This window comes from Chelonoidis abingdonii, chromosome 5, assembly GCF_003597395.2.
Source record: "Chelonoidis abingdonii isolate Lonesome George chromosome 5, CheloAbing_2.0, whole genome shotgun sequence".
In the NCBI taxonomy this organism is placed as follows: Eukaryota; Metazoa; Chordata; order Testudines; family Testudinidae; genus Chelonoidis; species Chelonoidis abingdonii.
In genome coordinates this window covers 144,368,652-144,387,189 of record NC_133773.1, presented here as the reverse complement: position 1 = coordinate 144,387,189, position 18,538 = coordinate 144,368,652, and the positions used below count along the sequence as shown (strand labels likewise).

At 39.8% G+C, this 18,538-nt stretch overlaps 1 protein-coding gene across 15 annotated transcripts in view; it reads left to right on the top strand.

Annotated features, from left to right (window-relative positions):
• Window positions 1–18,538, top strand: part of ZNF638 (zinc finger protein 638) — a 78,674-nt gene that overhangs the window by 15,111 nt on the left and 45,025 nt on the right. For all 15 annotated transcript variants that reach the window (XM_075066701.1, XM_075066706.1, XM_075066700.1 and 12 more), the window contains 6 exons: window positions 11,216–11,277; window positions 11,572–11,610; window positions 13,796–14,103; window positions 15,681–16,030; window positions 17,624–17,770; window positions 18,225–18,356. In XM_075066701.1, the coding sequence (XP_074922802.1) occupies window positions 11,216–11,277; window positions 11,572–11,610; window positions 13,796–14,103; window positions 15,681–16,030; window positions 17,624–17,770; window positions 18,225–18,356 (1,038 nt within the window). The remainder of the gene's footprint in view (window positions 1–11,215; window positions 11,278–11,571; window positions 11,611–13,795; window positions 14,104–15,680; window positions 16,031–17,623; window positions 17,771–18,224; window positions 18,357–18,538) is intronic.

The following is an 18,538-nucleotide window of genomic DNA, read 5'->3' as shown; positions in this document are numbered from 1 at the left end:
CCCTTTGGAACAAATTAGGATGGGTAGAAGAGACCTGAAAACTGGATAAGGACAATGTGAATTTTTATAATCCCTAGTGTAGTATTAATCACAGTCCATCGATATCCTAACACGTCTCTCTTTGGTGAAGTACCATGCCACATCTATTGACTAAACACTTTCATGTATTTCCAAAAGGTATTAACATTAATAGCATGGGAAGGGGTACATTGCAATATGGTAATTACTGGAATTATTTCAGTACAGATAAAATTTCCAGTGACAGAACAAACTCTTTGGGTATATTTTTGGTTATTCACTAACTGAGTGATCAGATAATAAGGACCTCTTTCATCTAACATTTTACAAACTCCAGGAACAGCCAACATTTCTACCTTGTTATAGAACCTACTAATCTCAATTTTGGATTCTTGGGGTTCATCTGTAGTGATATCATACATTTCCACTGATCCATTTGTTTTCCATTAAATTATTCTCTCATCTGAACTATTCTGAACCTTAAAAAATAGGTTTTCTGAACAAAATGTCAATAAATCACTTAGATGTGAAGGCCTTGGCCGTTGGGTTTTATCAGATGTATGGCATCGTCTGTATTTGGATGTGTTACAGGGATAATAGTATAATGGAGGAAAAGGGGGGGTAGTGGCAACAAGGTGCCTTTGGTATTTGTCATTTAAAATCCAGTTAGGGAGGGTAATATATGCTGAAGGTACTATAAACCCCAGAATCCAATCAATACCACATTCCCAAGCATGGGTCCCACAAATGTCCTCCCGCCAATGTATAATTCTTTGTTTCTTCACCAGGGTCAGTTCTTAATGCCCTTTGTAGTCAGGAATTGTTGGACTTCGGCAATTTCAGCGGAGCGAGTATTCCTTCTTTCCTGAACCAATCGTGGCTCAGCATCATACAGGGGAGAGGTTACCAGCACATCACCTTGCCCTTTTCTCCTGTTATTCAGAAGGAGGAAAAGAAATACGAGGAGAGACAGTCTGATCAATAGTAGAAGTGGAATTATCTCGAGGGGGAGGGGCCTTTTTGCAGTGAGAAGCATGGGTCCAGGCAGTCAGTCCTTGGCACTTCGCAGTGGTGTTGGTAGTCAGCCGGACTTGATAAGGGCCTTGCCAGCACATAGCCAAAGCAGTCTTTTGTTGGTGGACCTTTTCATAGATCCAATCTTCTGCCTTCCAAGGAGTGGCAGGGCTGCTAGGGTCTTTGGGTAGCGCTTCTTTTACCCGTAAGAAAAGAAACCTAACACATTTCATTAACGCCTGGCAGTGTTTTGCAGATTTTACAGCTGCTTGGGCACATTCAAGCCCCCCCCTTTCCTTGGTTGTCAGCCAAGTCTTAGCTGTGAGCAGTGTCCTTGAATGGGGCCAGTGTCTGTTTTGTTAACTTGTTCTGTTCTTTTTCCTTCTCCCCTTCTTGGCTTCTTTTAACCTACAAAGGAAACTTCCACTCTTTACTCATACACCTTTTCCCAACAATGAACACAGACACATTGCCATTATACAGTTCATTAGTCTTATTATTCAACATATGCCACACATATCTTTCCAGTAAAATAACTTTACTACAGAACTTTGGAGCAACAAGCCAGGACAAACACACCCACTTTTGAGGAGTCCACTCAGTGCAACCTCTGGCGTCCAATAGTTTTCCTCCCTCCTTAGCCCTCTGGCTAGAAATCTGAGGAAGCCAGAAGGATCCCATGTACAGTATGGGGAGTGGGTTAACCATTCATGTCCTTGCTTCCAAAGACTGTTGTTAAAAATTTGCACACCAACAGTTTTTTTTCAGTTAAAAGATCTGGCCAGTGAAGTTTCTTTTTTTTTCCTTAAGCAAATATATTAGACTTTTTAGTACAGGCCTACACAACTCGTAAAGCGGCGAGGGCCACATTACTCCAAAGAAAACGGCTGAGGGCCGAAACCCCCCGGCCTGCGGAAACACCCCCCTCCCCCCCCAGCACCTCCCAGCCTCGCAGAAACACCCTGCCCCCGTGCCACCCAGCCCTGCAGAAACAAACCCTCCTTCCCCAGTGCCGCCCTACCAAAAGAGCTGTGGGCCTAAAAGGAAGGTTGAGGGTGAGGAGGTGATCCTTGATTTTAAATCAACCAAGGGCTCCCAGCTGAAGAGGTGGCTGGGAGCTCTCAAGGGCAAATTAAAGGGCCCGGGGCTTCAGCGGCCAGGGGAACCCGGAGCTTTGTGGGGCTGGGGCAGGTATTTAAAGGGCCCAGAGCTCCTGCCGCTGAGGGGAGCCCGAGCCTTTTAAATCTCAGCCCCAGCCTGGCTGCTGGAGCTGCGGCCGGGATTCAAAGGGCTCTGGGATGCCCGCAGCAGCAGGGAGCCCAGAGCCCTTTAAATCCCAGCTGTGGCCAGGATTCAGAGGGCTCTGGGATGCCTGCAGCAGCGGGGATTCAAAGGGTTCTGGGCTGCCCGCAGAGCGCCGTGTGCCTGCGGCCCGCGGGCCATATGTTGTGCAGGCCTGCTTTATTATATCACATTTTCCAGATACTATCCAAACACTTTGTATTCCAAGTTGAATAAAACAAGTATCTCTGCATTTTGATTTAACCCTTCTATATGATTTTGAACTAGACTGTCCTATGAAAATATTAAACACAATAATTCTGGCCACAGGACAGGACATAAAACACAACATAATTCTTATTGTGCCAGTAAATGCATGGTATGTTGATTGCTTTTCAGCTAACATCAGTTTTCTCTGATTTTCTGAAAGATGAAAAAAACATATATCTACCCCTTTTGGGTAGTCAGTCATTGCTTAAAAAATTTCCTTTGTATACAAATACCCTTGTTGATTTCAGGCAAAACAGAGGAATTACTCCATATTTTTTTGTATTTGTTTCATAGGCAGCCCAGGTTTCAGTGACTCCTGCCTTATCAGTTAGATGATTTGCATTAATAGAGATGCTTTCTGGCTTACTTCTGGATCCAAACTATCCACAGCTTAAAGACTTTTTCTTAAAAGGGACACAGTTGTTTTTACCAGTATTTTGATTGCCTGTTACTTTTAACTCCTGCTTTCAAAACACACAACAATCTGAAAGAAAACACCACTTACTGTAGCCCCTTAGAGCCTAATACGATTTTAATTAAGTAACATTGTATATTTACATTTCTGTAGTTAATTTGACTGAATTGTTCATAGCCAAATGATTGCAATCAAATAATTTCTTTACCTGGATTTATTTACAAACATTTCAAAGATACCAAGAATTTTCCTCTAGCATTTTACAGAGTTCAACTGCTTGATTCCCTTTAGCAATTGCAGAGTTAACTTCTCACTCTTTCCTTGAATCACTTACTTATCTCCCAAACCGACATCCAATCAACTCAGATTTTTCCATTCCAATTATTGTTCCAGGGATTTAAGTTTCCCATTCCTGTACGTATTTACTCCTTTTCTTTCTCTAGGCCCTCCAGATTTCCAACCTGTTTTCTAATCTCTCCATCTGTTGCCTGCCCCCGTGGGCCTGATCCTCCTTTTCTTGCTGAACCATCCCTTCCATGGGCACCAGCTTGTTCCACTACCAATTTAGCAAGGAGGGTGGACTTCTCAACTAGCCTGCACCCCCCTGGTCTATTCCCTTAAACATTCTTGCTCACAAGGCTACCCAAGTCTTCCCTCATGAGGTTTGCCACCTGGGCAAAAACGCATGGCCCATTGGCGTTGGAACTGAATAGTTACTCTTTGTGGCAAACACACTGCTGTTAAACGGTGTATGCTGAGCACAAATGATTAAATTTTGACAAGTCCCTGAAGGACTGGTACTTGCTTAGCCAGTGTTTCCTTTTCTGCCTGGAAGTCCTGTCTCAAGGCTTGCAACTTGCCCTGGGCGTAGGTTTGAGTTGCTGTCTGATTCATGATCGCTACGACTGGGGGTAGATCCACCTGATACCCTCCCCGGTCAACCGGGGTGGAAAGAGGAATGCTAAATCGCTCTCTAGTTCTCCGATTTACTGCGTCTCAGAGTGGGCACACCTTTAATCATGCAATCCTCAACGTATAACACCAACAGTACCAAGCAAAGCAAACATAAAATAACAAGGGCAAAACAAATAGATGGTGTGCATTCTGCAGGGCTCCCCCCCTACTCAGTTTCCCACCCAACTGTGACAGATTCTTTGTTACCAATCTATCCCTCGTGTCAGGTGATCAGGCTGACACCGCAGGATCGTTTGGGGGAAGATAAAGAAAACACACCATATGACAGAATTTTAAAGCTTCGTAAAATAATAAAACAACAACAGAGTGTGTTGGGAACGCTCCCACATCACTCAGGGGAAGAAAAACGTTAACGTCCCAAGCCACTTTCATACACGTATGTCCAGATTGGCCACGTCTGTGTATAACGTCCAGAGCAGGCGGGGGAGGTGGACGGGAGACTATCTTGTATACAGCTTGTCCAGAATTTCCAACTTGCTTCCACTCTTGGGAGGGCTGTTCTTTTACACACTAGGGTCTCCTGCAGCGTCTCTTTCAGAGATTCCAGTCCAGGCCGGCTGCCTGTGACTTCTTCAATGTCCCCAAAACCACGCCGGCTCCAGGGTCGCAAAGGCAGACTGTTGGCGCTCACTGGACAGCTAAGCTTTGCAAATGTAATCTCAGTCCTGTAACTTGTATTGCCTTTGGTTTGCCTTTGTCTATATTTTTTCACAGTCAGCTGGGGCTGAAAGCAGTTTTTCTTTGTACTTGGCATGGTCTGTGTTGATTCTTGACCTTGAACACAGAGCAGCTCTCTTTCTCTTTGGGCCAAGCTGAATTTCAAATTAACCTATTCCTTTCCTCAATAGACAGATTGCTCCCACGGTGTGTTGGAGGCTTTTTGCTGATTAAACGCTCCTCTTAGATGTATGATCTTATCTAAATGGAAGGAACTTTCTAGTGGGCATTGTTTAGATGGATTTTCGCGCGTGTAAAGATTCCAATTCTCTAAATATCTGCAGGTTTTAGGACCATAACGTACATACATGTAATATGCTGGGGTACCCTTAGGGGGTGAGGGGGAATGTTAGACTGTCCCCCACCCATTTTCCCATCACACACACACACAGGGAGAGCACCCTGTCTGCTAGCAGCTTATAAACTAAGGGTATCCCATCACAGGTCACTCACACAGGAAAGGCTAACGAGGATGGCCACGACCCTGCTACACCTCCCTTCAGCGAAGAGCATCGGCTAGTCTCAGAGAGACGGTGCCGCTTACTCTCATTGCCTCCAGTGAAATGGTCAGATCAGTCAGTGGCTCATGCAGAGAGGACAGGGGAAGGGAAGATGGGTTCACACAATCCTAGACCTAGGCAGGCCCCTTGCTGGACAATGCCAGGCAGAGACAGCCCACCGTGGGTCGGATCTTTTACTGATCCACTGGGTGGAGTCACTGGGCTTGCATTAGAGTATTTCTGGTCACGAGCCCACCAGCTTCGCAGAATACTCTGGACGTCTTCCGGCGACTCTCATTCACACTGAGATACCCCCACAGACACCCAGGCCTCTATTTCTAAATACCATGATGCATCCATACCTAATGTCCAGACTCAGTATACTTTTCCTTATATGAGGTGGTAACAACAACCCCTCAGCACCGGTGCATTAACCTTATGCATTTACCTTATGCATTAACCTTATTTGGGGGTGGCCAAACTATAGTCCCCAGTACCGCATACAACTACCTTATTGAGGGTGGCAAACTAAGTCCTCAGTACCACTTCAAACTAACCTTATTGGGGGCGGCAAAACAGTTCTCCAGTACTGCTCTGCATCTGATCTTGCTGCACAGTCGATAAGTTTGGATGGCGTAAGCCCAGCAGGGACAAACGGCCCCACGGGCAGTCCTCCTCCGATACCCCAATAGAGATTTCAAAAGGTCTCTACCTCTATTGAGGCACCATGGGGTTCGAAGGGGAACAATCCGTAGCAGCTGCCTGTGTCTCAGTAGGCGTTACCATCCCGGACGAGCCCCCAAATTGTTGGAGAAACTCAGAGTTCTCACTCTCTGAGTGGGTGCAGCAAGTCAGATACTTTATTATCTCTAGCAATTGCGTGGAGGGAGAGAGCTAAACAGGTCTCTCTACAGGTAAACAATTACAGCAAGCATTTATACCTTTTATTACATACAATAATGAGCAACATCTGCATTTTGTTTATACATAGGTCATCTTGATGTCTTATTTTTCTCACTTCTATTTAGACTATTGTCTACATTCCATACTTCATCTAACACAGTGTCGCAACAACTTCTCTCACAGTTCTTTCGCACTTGCTTCACACAATCCTCGCTTCTACAAGTCTTGTATTATTAGGGTTGCAGCTAGCCTGACTCTTGCTCACAGAGGGGCTTGTTTGCATTGAAATCCCTTTCAAATCCCTCTCAGTTCTTGCTCTACTTCCACATTGGCTACTTATTACTGTTTAGTTTATCAATTTGTTCCCAAACCTCCTCTAATAACACCTCAGATTTATCACCTATAAAGAATGGCTCAGGTTTGGGAATCTCCCTCTCATCCTGAGCCACAAAGACAGATGCAAAGAATTTTTGTTTCTATGCAATGGCTTTAGGGGTAACTACTGCTATCGGGGAAAGTGCCCTTGGATTTCCAAAGACCATTAATGGCCAACACCTTCTGTTTGTCTCATCTGAAATAAACCATGTCTCAGCCTGGCTCTTCCACCACTATGTGGAGCACTGGTTCAATTATGATTGAGGGAAAAGTGCTAATGCTATTACCTGAACCATCCTAGGCTTTTCCGTGCGGGTGTCCCTGCAGTTATATACCCCTGCTTAACTTATGAGGTCTGATCACAGCTGAAGGTGGTCCTGATGTTCACAGTATTCTGAAGTTTAGCATTCTGTCTCTTTGATACAACATTTTAATCTGAAATTAGTTTTTTAGTACCTCTTTATTGCAATAGCTGTACAAAAATGAAAGATTATAGTATTTTGCATCTGTATGGCACAATTATTTAAGACCTCATAGGATTTACCAACATTAAACCTCATAACTTTCTTGGCAGGAATGATAATACATATCCCTTACATCATTGAAATGCAGCCATTTCTGGAGTGGAATGCAGCAGTTTAATAGTGCGTAACAACCTTATCACAGTTTAGAACAGAAAGTGAAGAACAGAATAGCCATTTCAAATTGTAGAAGGAATTTGAGGAATAATGTAATTACACGTAGTGGAGTTTGGCAAGGACCACTGGGGTTAAAATTACTATTGTTACAAAACCTGGCCATCGGTTCTCTAGTAATTACAAGTGATCAACGCCTTGGTTCTATGAAGATGGCACCAGCAGCATCACAAAGTCCTTTTACCATGCTGGGGTATTGGTTGTTTTCTGACATCAGAGAAGAGTGCCACCAGCACAGCTTGAGATAACTTTCTGTCCATGTGTGGTCTAAGTATTCACTCAGCCAAACCCTGCTTTATCTTATGGGACTGGTCAGTTTCACAGCACATGATGAACCTGATAGGCTCCTTGAGGTTAGAGAAGCAATAAAGATTTGAACTTCTGAGTGGCCCAGATAAATTGATTGCATGCATATTGTTTTTCACCTCCAAACCTCTGTTCCTTTTTGTGGTTCTGACCAGGGTTGCTGTGCTGAACGCTGTTTGATGTAAAGTTCTTGCTGTCAAGTTGGAGTTCTGAGTTATTTTTTTTGCCAGCAACAAATTAAAGCCAGAAAATTGAGTTTCATTATAGATGACTTGTTTTTATTGCAAATCCTGTTTGTCCACTCAGTACTTCATTTTTTTGTTTTACAGCCTTTTGTTAGAGATGGAAACTATTTTTCTGTTGGAGGAAAAAAATGGAATGCCAGTTCTTCCTATTATCTGTTAGTTTTTTGGTTTTTTTTTTTAAGGGTGTTATTTTTTTATTTCAAAATAAGCAAGCTTTTTTAAGAAAGGGAAAAACCACCTCTTGTGCACCAAATACAATAACCAGGATTATTTTAACTTTAGTGAATATATCCAGGAAACGTAACTTCCTTCATGACTTAACATCACAGTTCTAGGTAAATTGTACAGTAGAAATACATTATAGCTTTAAAAGTGTCAGTATCCTCACTATTTTTAGAATGAGATTGGTTTGTAATTTGTGTCGAATGAATTTGTTACATGTTCATTGAATATTATAATTGGGCAGCAATGTTCTAGTTATTTTATTTTAGATGTTTTAACCTTTGTTTTAAATCTGTTTGGGTTGAAACTTCTTGGATTTTAAATTCAGTCTGAAATCGTGAAAATTCTTTTTCTTCCTGCAAGAGAACTGTGTGTATGCTTCTGCATACATTACTTAGTTCACAGGACAAAATATGATTCTATTCATCTTTATTTCTAGCTCTTCTACATAACATTTTGCAGCAGAACTGGCATGCACAAGAGCACAGGTGTGATGCTAATGTAGATGAGGCTTTACTGACTGAAAGAGGAACACTTACCATGCTATAGACTTAGAGGGATCTTGGTCCATACCTTTTTCAGAAAGAAAGATCCTTATATTGCAGGGTGGGAGAGGGATAGTCCTGGGGATTGAGGGAATCAGATTGGAAATTGGAAGGAGTACATTGGAAATGATTATATAAAATATAAGAGGGAACTGGGAAAATTAAGATTCGGAGCAAATGATTAGCGTATTTGTAAGGGAAAAGAACTAACATTTTGTCTACCATTCTAGTTAATGCTAGTTGGATTGCTAGCTAAAAAGAGACTTGGAAACAAAATTACCTCTTTACACTCCTCCCTAAAAATGAGTGGTGGTTTTTCTCATTTGGGGCCAGAAAGAAGATGGTGGGTGGGTGGGTTAATTGCATTCCCTTTCATTTTCACAGATTAATCAGTTTAATCTCCAGTTTTTTTAGCTACAAGTGTTAAGCCTAGGTACATTTTATTCTAAGAGTAGGAAAAATGGATGCTGATATTTGGAAGAAATAGTTCATGGAAATTGATTTGTATTTTAGTGCAAGTTGCAGTCTTTAAATAAGTGTACTTTGCTATGCGTACCGTTCTGCAGTCAACTGTGGCAGTGGTAGTATCTCAGAGTCTGAAATATTTTTGTTCCTGAAGCAAAACAATCTCAAGAGGAGTCCTCTTTTAAAAAAAAAAAAAAAAATTTCTTAATATATTTTGTCAAAACAAGTGTTAATAGTAATTCAAGGGCATTTTAATAGTAAAGTGTGAGTAATACTGGGCACTTTGAATCTTCTGTTTTACAAACACTAATAATGAATCCACAACCCCTCTGAGACTGATTAAAAAAAACAAACAAAACAAAAACCTATAGAAAGTTTTATTTTGTTAACTTTGTTTTACAGACTTAAATAAAAATAAACTTTCAACACCTGAATTTTTTGTTGTTTAGTTTGTAACTCATGCTTTGTTTTGATATGTGGGTAGTGCCCAGCAGTGAGGTGCTGTTTTGTACCAAACTTGCTGTGTTACTTAAGTGGAGAGATCTAGTTGAGGACAGGGTTAGTTGAATTTCCCTTTTTGTGGCTTTAAAAGAAAAAAGCCATTACAAACATTTCTCTGCACCATCATGATAACTTCTGCTGGTATGTGGAGGGAGACAGGACATCATTCTAAAATTTCACATATTTTTTTTAATTTTATTTTCTGGAGAAACTCTGAAATGTGTTTGGAAAAATAATATACTTTTACCAGTAACTGTGTTCTTGCAACAAGGAACACTTGTGGCTTTGGTAGCATGGGACTTCAATTTAATTGATTTTGAAACTGGTTTTCATCCTGTTGCAAAACTGGTTTTACATTAGAATTTTGCTATTTTGTAAAAGTTTACATGTTTAGTTGCAATATATAATATATGTTTTTATACCATTATTAAAATAGAATGGAAATTGGCTTTAGGGAAAGTTTCATTAGGATTTGAGAACACTCAGTACTTTACAAGTTTGGGGCCGAAAGAGCTGTCTGTACTGGCAAACTGACCATTGGTACCAAGTATCAGAGGGATAGCCTTGTTAGTCTGGATCTGTAAAAGCAGCAAAGAGTCCTGTGGCAAGTTACAGACTAACAGACATATTGGAGCACGAGCTTTCATGGGTGAATACCCACTTCATCGGATGCATGCACCTACAAAAGCTCATGCTCCAATATGTCTGCTAGTCTATAAGGAGCAACAGGACACTGCTGCTTTTACATGGGTACCAATAATTTTCAGCAAAAGGTAGGTCAGTTTGCTATTGTACATTAGGCAATAATGTCTTTTTCCCCAGTCTTGCAAACCTTAATTAGTCTTATTGGGCCTACTCATGTATGGTCTTAACTTGAAGCACATGCAGGTGTGTGGCCTTACATTGGTACTTTAGGCTATAATGTCACAGCTATTAATTTCCAGCCAAATGATCCCAAATGTAAATAAAAAATATTTCAGTGTTTGTATATGGAAAAAAAATGCTTCATCTCCAAGTGAATTAACTGACAGAAAATAGAAATTTAAAATAAACTTCTTGTTTACCTTACATTTTAATGCATCAGTAAGGATGAACATTTTAAAATTCTGTTCTTGAGTTTGAGGCATTAATATAATGGCATAAGTCTTAATGACAGCTTTTGATATCTAACATCTTAAAATTGCACATCTGCGTTTGCTGAAATTATACGGGTTTCTCGATTTGTCAGATTTTCTCAACGTAAGTAACACCACATTAAACTCTAAATTTTTTTAGATGATTGCTAATAGTTTTATACGTAACTGGCTGTTAAAGGTGTTTTTGAGTTATCGTAGAAGATTAGGGTTGGAAGAGACCGTAGGAGGCTATCTAGTCCAACCCCCCGCTCAAAGCAGGACCAACCCCAACTAAATCATCACAGTCAGGGCTTTGTCAAACCAGACCTTAAAAACCTCTAAGGATGGAGTTAAGTAATGATGACTGAAACAAATCACTCTTTTGAAGCAAATAAATTCCTGATTTGTTTTAATTTAATGCATTGTTTCTGTGTAACTCCTGCTAAAGACTTCATTTGTATGTATGCGCGTTAACAAATTTAATGTGATATTAATGGTTTTTTATTTAGTATAAAATGTAGCCATTTAAGATGAGAGGGTTGAACTAAACATCAGATTTTTTGATAACTAAAATTTACTTTATATTAATTTTGGACACATTTTGGCATTTATACATTAATCAAACTTCTGTGGATTATCTCTTTCTCCAACAGGATTGGATTCAGCATCAGAATAATCCTGCTCACATTGAGAGCTGCCGTCAGTTACGTCAACAGTAAGGGATTTCTGTTGTATGTGTGTACGTTTATACAGTAGTCATATGGTATAGCACATCACTGTCATGTTTCTTTAACTAGCCTTATATGTATCGGTCATCCTTATTTGTTTTGGGTGATTAGGATAGAGTTGAAGCTAACATTAGTTACTTACAGTTGTTGCTGCCCCAGGACTTGAGCTTCATAACCTATTGCAGTGAAAATACGTTAGGAACATAGTTGGAAATTTAATATTAGAGTAGTTCAGGTTGCAAGTTCAACTTGTTGCATTGACTATTTTATTTTTAAAACAGGTATCCTGATTGGAATCCTGAAGTCCATTCTTCGAAGAGGTAACTGCCTTTGAGATATAAGGCAATTTTCAATTACTCCAACAATAAGAAATGAATACAATAATGATTTACTTTTCCTTTACCTAAGTTTTCTGCTTGTAAGCAATAGCTGTGGTGCCCTTATGTTTTTATTGTACAATTACGTTAAATGCGGGTTTTCTTATACTTGATCATAGGTTCTATACATAACAGCACTACTATACTGTTGGAGCTCCTCTTTCAGAGAAAAGTACAAGGCTGAGGGAACAGTCTCTGGAAAAGCATGGAGAGCAGTACTGCCTTGCTCAAGATTAGATGTCTTTCTGGCAGATATCCTTTAGTCAAGCACAAGTTATTGGGCTCAGTAGATAGTATGTCACCATTATCTGTGGCTTGTGTTATGTGGAAAGTCAAACTAGATGATCTAATAGTCTCTTCTGACCTTAAGGTCTATACATATATGAATTTTGAAGCAACTTTATTTGAAGACTACAATCTCTGCTCTTTTCTTGTTCTCTTAATTCTGTTTATATTTCAGCACAATCAGAATATTCTGTTGTTCAGAATTGTGTGTGTATTTTTAGCTTGTCTTGTCTATAAATCAGGAAAGAGATGGATAATTTTCTGTTTCCTGAAGTTGGCCTATGCCTTTTAAGCAAGGTGTTTGCAATTTGCGTGAAAGTGATCATGAAATGATCGATTTGTATTTGACAGGCTTACTGGTCTAGGGGATAGGGAAGAAGCAATAGATGTTATATATCTTAATTTTAGTAAGGCTTTTGGCATAGTTCCACATGACATTCTTGTAAGAAAATTAGGGAAATGTGGTCTAGATGAAATTTACTATATGATGGGTACCCATCTGATTGAAAGACCATAATCAAAGAGTAATTATCAATGGTTCACTGTCAAGCTATGAGGATGTATCTAGTGGGGTAACACAGGAGACATTTTCATTAATGCCTTGGATAGTGGAGTGGAGAGTATGCTTATAAAATTTGTGGGTAACACCAAGCTGGAAAGGTTCCAAGCACTTTGGAGGACAGGATTAGAATTCAAAATGATTTTGACACATGAGAGAATTTATCTGAATTCAGCAAGGTGAAACTCAGACAGGTGCAAAGTACTTGAGTTAGGATGGAAAAATCAAATGCACAACTCAAAATGGAAATAAGGAGCTGGGGGTTATAGCTGATCACAAATTGAATATGGGGCAACAATGTGGTGCATTTGCGAAAAAGGTTAATATTGTTCTGGGATATATTAATTTAGTATACAGCCTCACACTGCAGTGACAGCTCTTTTACCTTTCTCTCGCACTGAACTGTCTTCCCACTATTCCTGTCGTCCTCACGTTTTGCATTTGCCACTTCCTCATCTGTTTCTGATAGGCTTGATATAGGAGTTACTAGTAAAATTCTATTGCTTGTGTTATATAGGAAGTCAGACTAGATTTTTATGGTCCCTTCTGGTCTTAGAATCTCTGAATCTTGAGTCACCTTGCAGTTTTTAGCCACTCAATCAGTCTCTCCTGGACATCCTGTTCTTCCTTGGCTTTTGTGGCCTGGCCTATCAAAGTTCTCCTACCTCTGAGTGCTTTCATTGTCTCCTCAGGTGAACCCTCTTCTCCCCCTGGCCCTTAGGGCTCTGTTCTCTGTTATGTCCTCCCTATATACTTTGTACTTGGGCGTCCACTTCTGTTCACCCAAATTTAGGTAACATCTATTTGCAGCTGTCTAGTATTTACTTCAATCCTGGCATGTTATCTTTGTTCATTCCCATCTATCTGACTGTTTTGCAGGGATAATGTCCTGCATTACCCATTGCGAAACTCAATTTCAACATAGTCAAAACGTAATTCTTTTTTTTTGATTGACCTTCTCCTCCTCCTGTTTCTGTTGTTGACAGCACCACCATCCTACCTGTCTCTTATGCTCAAAATCTTTGGGTTATCTTTTTAGTTTCCTGTCCTTCTCCCTTCAGATGTTGTCACCTGTATTCTAGTCGCCTCTCTTCAGCTCAATTCCGGTACTTAAATTCCATTAAGGAACTTGTGTTACTGGAGTTTGAAGCACACTACTCTTATCTCCGGTTTTATTTTTATTTTCACAAGTTGTTTCAACAGACGGTTTAAATTGAATTGATCCTTTTCAAATTAGATAAGGAACTACTTTGGGTAATCTGGTCATCTACCTTTGTTTCACAGAAATGAAGGCGAGAGAAAAGAAAATCAGACCCCAAAGAGACGTTCCAACTCTGCTAGTCCTGGTCCTAGGCATTCAAGAGGATCAGGCTCTGGACATATTCTTCGCCGATCCCGCTCCCGATCCAGGAGCCCTGGCCGTTTCAGGCTAGCTAGACCAAGAAGTCGAAGTCCAAGGCAGATGCATCGTCCTAGCCCTAGACACAGGTCTAGGTCACCACAACGATCTAGAAATCCTCTGAGGTGTAGTCCACGGCCCCAAAGGTCTGCTAGCAATGAATGGGCATCAAGGAGGACAACTAGATCTCCAGGTAAGGAGATAGATACTACAGTAATTAAAGGGCAAGCTTATCAGACTGAAACTTCAGTAGTTTTCAGGAACTTTACCTGTCCTCGAGCCCACTTGCCAGTTTGATTATATAGTGGAAATAGTGAAACTCACCGTTCAGTAACTGCTGTCAAGTGCCTGGAATAATGCTGGAGAAAGGTGTTACTTTTTTTGTTTGTTTGCTTGTTTGTTTTTTAGTCTTTCATATATAAGTAATTTTAGGTGTTAATAGAAGTGGTAAATTTTCAGACAATTAGGTTTTGTAAGCTGATGGTGTCTCGTGAGCCATGAGAACTGAACCATGTTTTAACAATTCCATACTTCAGCTTTCTTTTTCTCCTGCAAAAGTTTTTTTTATTTTTATTTTTACCTCAGCAACACCTAAAACAGTGTGGAATGTCATCCCTGTGCCAATTTAGCTTTTGGTGACATTGTTAACTGTTGCAGATTCTATGAAGGGCATCCGGTTCCTCATTTCATCTGCAAGATCCAAGGCCTGCCTTCTTCTAGCAGTGTCGGTAATGGGGAGAAGGGATGACGCTGCCTGTTGAGAGGATGTTAATTGTACCCCTGCTTAGCTCTTAGGTCAATGAGGCGAGATTGGAGCAGAGAGCAGTTTAAGAACCTCCCTTCCCCAGCATAATAAGTGCAAAGCTGCTCTGGCAACTGCAGTATAGAAGAGAGGAAAGAGGAACAGGAGGATGCACCGGCAAGGGCAATAAATAGAGGAGAGGGCTAAAGGTAGTGCAGGGGGAGGGGAGATGGAGGAGGAGGAGGAGCAGAGAAAACTATATTAAAATCTCTACTAATTCTTTCACACTTGAAATTGGCTTGGTGAATGATGAGCAGGATGGGATTAAAAAAAAATTCTGTGATGCTAGCTGCAAGATTTTAGAAATATAAAGTACCCATGGACACTTTTGATTCTCTTCCTCTTCTCTGCCCCTTACTCCATTTCACCCAGTTTGAAAATATGTGCAGCTCTTAAAAGTTCATATTCTTTTGGACAACTGTGTATGCAACTTAGTTATCAAAATGGAGTTAAGCTTGCCAAGGGGATATACTGTGTGGCTGGGGTGGTTGAGGCCCAAAACTTAAGCTTTGTTTACACAAGTTTTTACCAAAAAATATTTTTATTTTAATTATTTGTTTTAAGTTCCAATTAAAACAATGCTTTGGTATTGAAAAATTCCACTGCAGTGTTTGCAGTCCAAATGTTGCAGCTTTGTACTACTGCACACATTTAGGAATGGAAACTGACTGTCTGCTTCCTTTGTCCAGGCTATGAATGTATTGCTGAAAGAAAACAGGCAATGTTAATGGTAAAAAGTAAAGTTTTGTTTTTGCTACAGTTTTAATTATATACAATGATAAAAGGAGAACAAACTTGACTAAAAATATTAGGTTTCTTTCTATCTTTTTCACCTTTTTTCATAATTTTCCTTTGCACTTTTTCAAATTATCAGATTTGTTTAGATAAAGCAGTTTCTTACAGCTCCAGTACTGCTTGGGAAACTGATAAACAATGTATTATAGAAAAACTGTTTTTCTTTTCCTCAGACAAAAAGGCAGCCTTGGAGGCTGTAGTAAAAAGTTTGGGAGCCAGTTTCGTTGCAGAGTTCAATAAACAGAAATCACTTCAAGCAGCTGGCCAAGGGTCCTCAGGGATAGGAAAAGCACCACCTGCACAAGGGATTTCAGGGGTAGGGAAGGTACATGGATCTATGAAAAAGCCACTAAGTGCTACAGGTCATCACAAGACTTTGAAGAAAGATTTATCATCTGTGCCTGGCTCAGCTGCTTCTAAACTGAAATCTGAAATTGCTGGTGTGCAAGAAAAGAAAGAGATGAATTTTGATGGGAAAGCTGCAAGGGAAACCAATGTTCCTCGTCCCGCTCCTTATAACAGAGTCAGTGTTTTTATATTTTTCATTGTGGTTTTGAGAATTTGGTTAATATAGCTCATCTTGAGAGAGATCATTTGGAAAAAGGTGTAACTATTCCCTTTAAACAGCTGGTTTGCTGGCTTTGTATTGTAGAAACTGTAGTCTAAATGTAGCAGTTTACTACTTGCTAGTAAATCTGATAAGCAGTACTGCAACACGGTACATTGAAAGCTGAAAATTATTCAGGAGAGGCGTATAGGTCATTCTGACCTCTGACTTTGACAGCTTTCTTAGCATGAATTCACTTTTCTGGTCTTAGAAATAAGAGCAATGCAGTATTGACCAATTAATATGCATTTCTGTGGTACTTGTTTCAATACTGACTGTTCCTTAGTCCTTATTCATTTATGTGTTTATTAACAATACTGTGTATTACGGTAGTGTCTAGAGGCCCCAACTGAGGGACCCCATTGTGCTAAGTGCTTTTTATATATACACATTCTGAGAGAGAGACCTTTTCCAGAGCAATTTACAACCTAAATAGACAAGACAGACAAAGTAGTGCTATCTCAATTTTACAGATAAGGAGCTGAGACACTGAGAGATTAGATTAGGGGTAGGCAACCTATGGCACATGTGCCGAAGGCGGCACACAAGCTGATTTTCAGTGGCACTCACACTGCCCAGGTCCTGGCCATGGGTCCAGGGGGCTCTGCATTTTAATTTAATTTTAAATGAAGCTTCTTAAACATTTTGAAAACTTTATTTACTTTACATACAACAATAGTTTAGTTATATATTATAGACTTATAGAGAGAGACCTTCTAAAAAACATTAAAAATGTATTACCGGCATGCAAAACCTTAAATTAGAGTGAATAAATGAAGACTCGGCACACCACTTCTGAAAGGTTGCCAACCCCTGGATTAGTTTGTGCCCTTACACACACGGGAATCCTGTGGTAAAGATAGGAATTAAGCCCAGATCTCCTGAGTCCCAGTTGAATAATTTAACCACATAACCTCTGTTCTCATAAATTTGTTGATAGGTACCTTAAACCATCAATAAACCAGTGGGTGGTATCTGCAGAATATTTTTTTATTATTCTTATTTACCGCTGTTTAGTTGTGATGGATGCAACCAATCATGCTGCTAGAAGCAGGTAATTTCCCATCATCAAAGTGTACAACAAAGAGAACATTATATCTTTCTAAATAGGATAAATGTAAATTAAATAGACAATATCCAAATGAAACTTAATGACACTGGTAATATTTGAGAACCTGCGAAGCACCTTATGCGTCATAAGACCAAACAACTTAAAAGGATTTTAAAACTTTATAACACTTTTAATAACTAATAGCCCTAATATTCAAAGTAGATCATAATATTACAGTTACATTATACTGTGGTCCCACATCATGTTTTACAAATAAGTTAAAAACTTTTAGACATCCTTATGAAATAAAGGAGGGCAGATTTACAGTCTATCCTAATATTAAACAAACTGTCAAAAGTTAATTTACCTGTCCATCTGTTTTTAAACTTGCAATGATTTTCATTCAAAGGTTTTTTCTTTTAATGTGTGTGGCTTAGAAAATTGTTGGTTATTTACAGCTGTTGAGAGAGAAGCTTTTGAGTTGTGGCACAGTTCTCCATATATCGGATTTGCCGGATGATGGCTTTTCAGATCAAGATATTAAAAAAATTGTTCAGCCATTTGGTAAAGTTAGTGACCTCCTGGTTCTTCGCTCTAGAAATGAGGTAAGCTGTATTCTAAGGTGCCCATCAATATGTGGCATCTATATACCATACATATAGTGCCTTGAATGTACATGGCTATGAACATGGGAGGTGGGGCAAACAATTGAAACCTGTCAATTCTCTGTCCTAAAGTGCTTATAGTCAAAGGCCACCTAGCCAGTTTCAGCCATTAAAGATGCCATAAGTCATCTTGCAAGAACAGGCATGTTAGCTCTGTCCGTGTCAAAATAAGTCTTAGTTGCTTTCTGAGCTGAGAATTGTTGAATCATCTAGATATTTGATATGTTCTTCCTGTAAAACTGTAATCCAGATTTTTTTCAACAAATTTCCGACCTGTGTAAATATTCCTTCATGGTCACATGGTGTGAACAGACCTCCTAAAACAAAATATTATTTGGTTCTAGTTTTTAGCTGTATGGTAAATAGTTAAAAACAAACTTGCAATTTATTTTAGGCCTTCCTAGAAATGAACTACAAAGAGGCAGTGATAGCAGCTGTGAAGTATGGTGAGACAGTGCCAGTGCTGGTAAATGGGAAGCGTGTGAAAATAAGCATAGCCGAAAAACCAAAAGCACCTCCTGGCCAGGTAAGCAGGATATTGGAGAATAGGGTAATGTTTTGTTGTTGGGTTCTTAAGTTAGCTTTAGAAAATTAATGATTAAAGCAACAGGTTTTTTTGGGGAATTAAGATTGGTATGGATCTCCATCTATGGAGGAACGGTAGTCTAAAACAAATATAAATGTATCTGATTCTAGCTCTTGCATTTC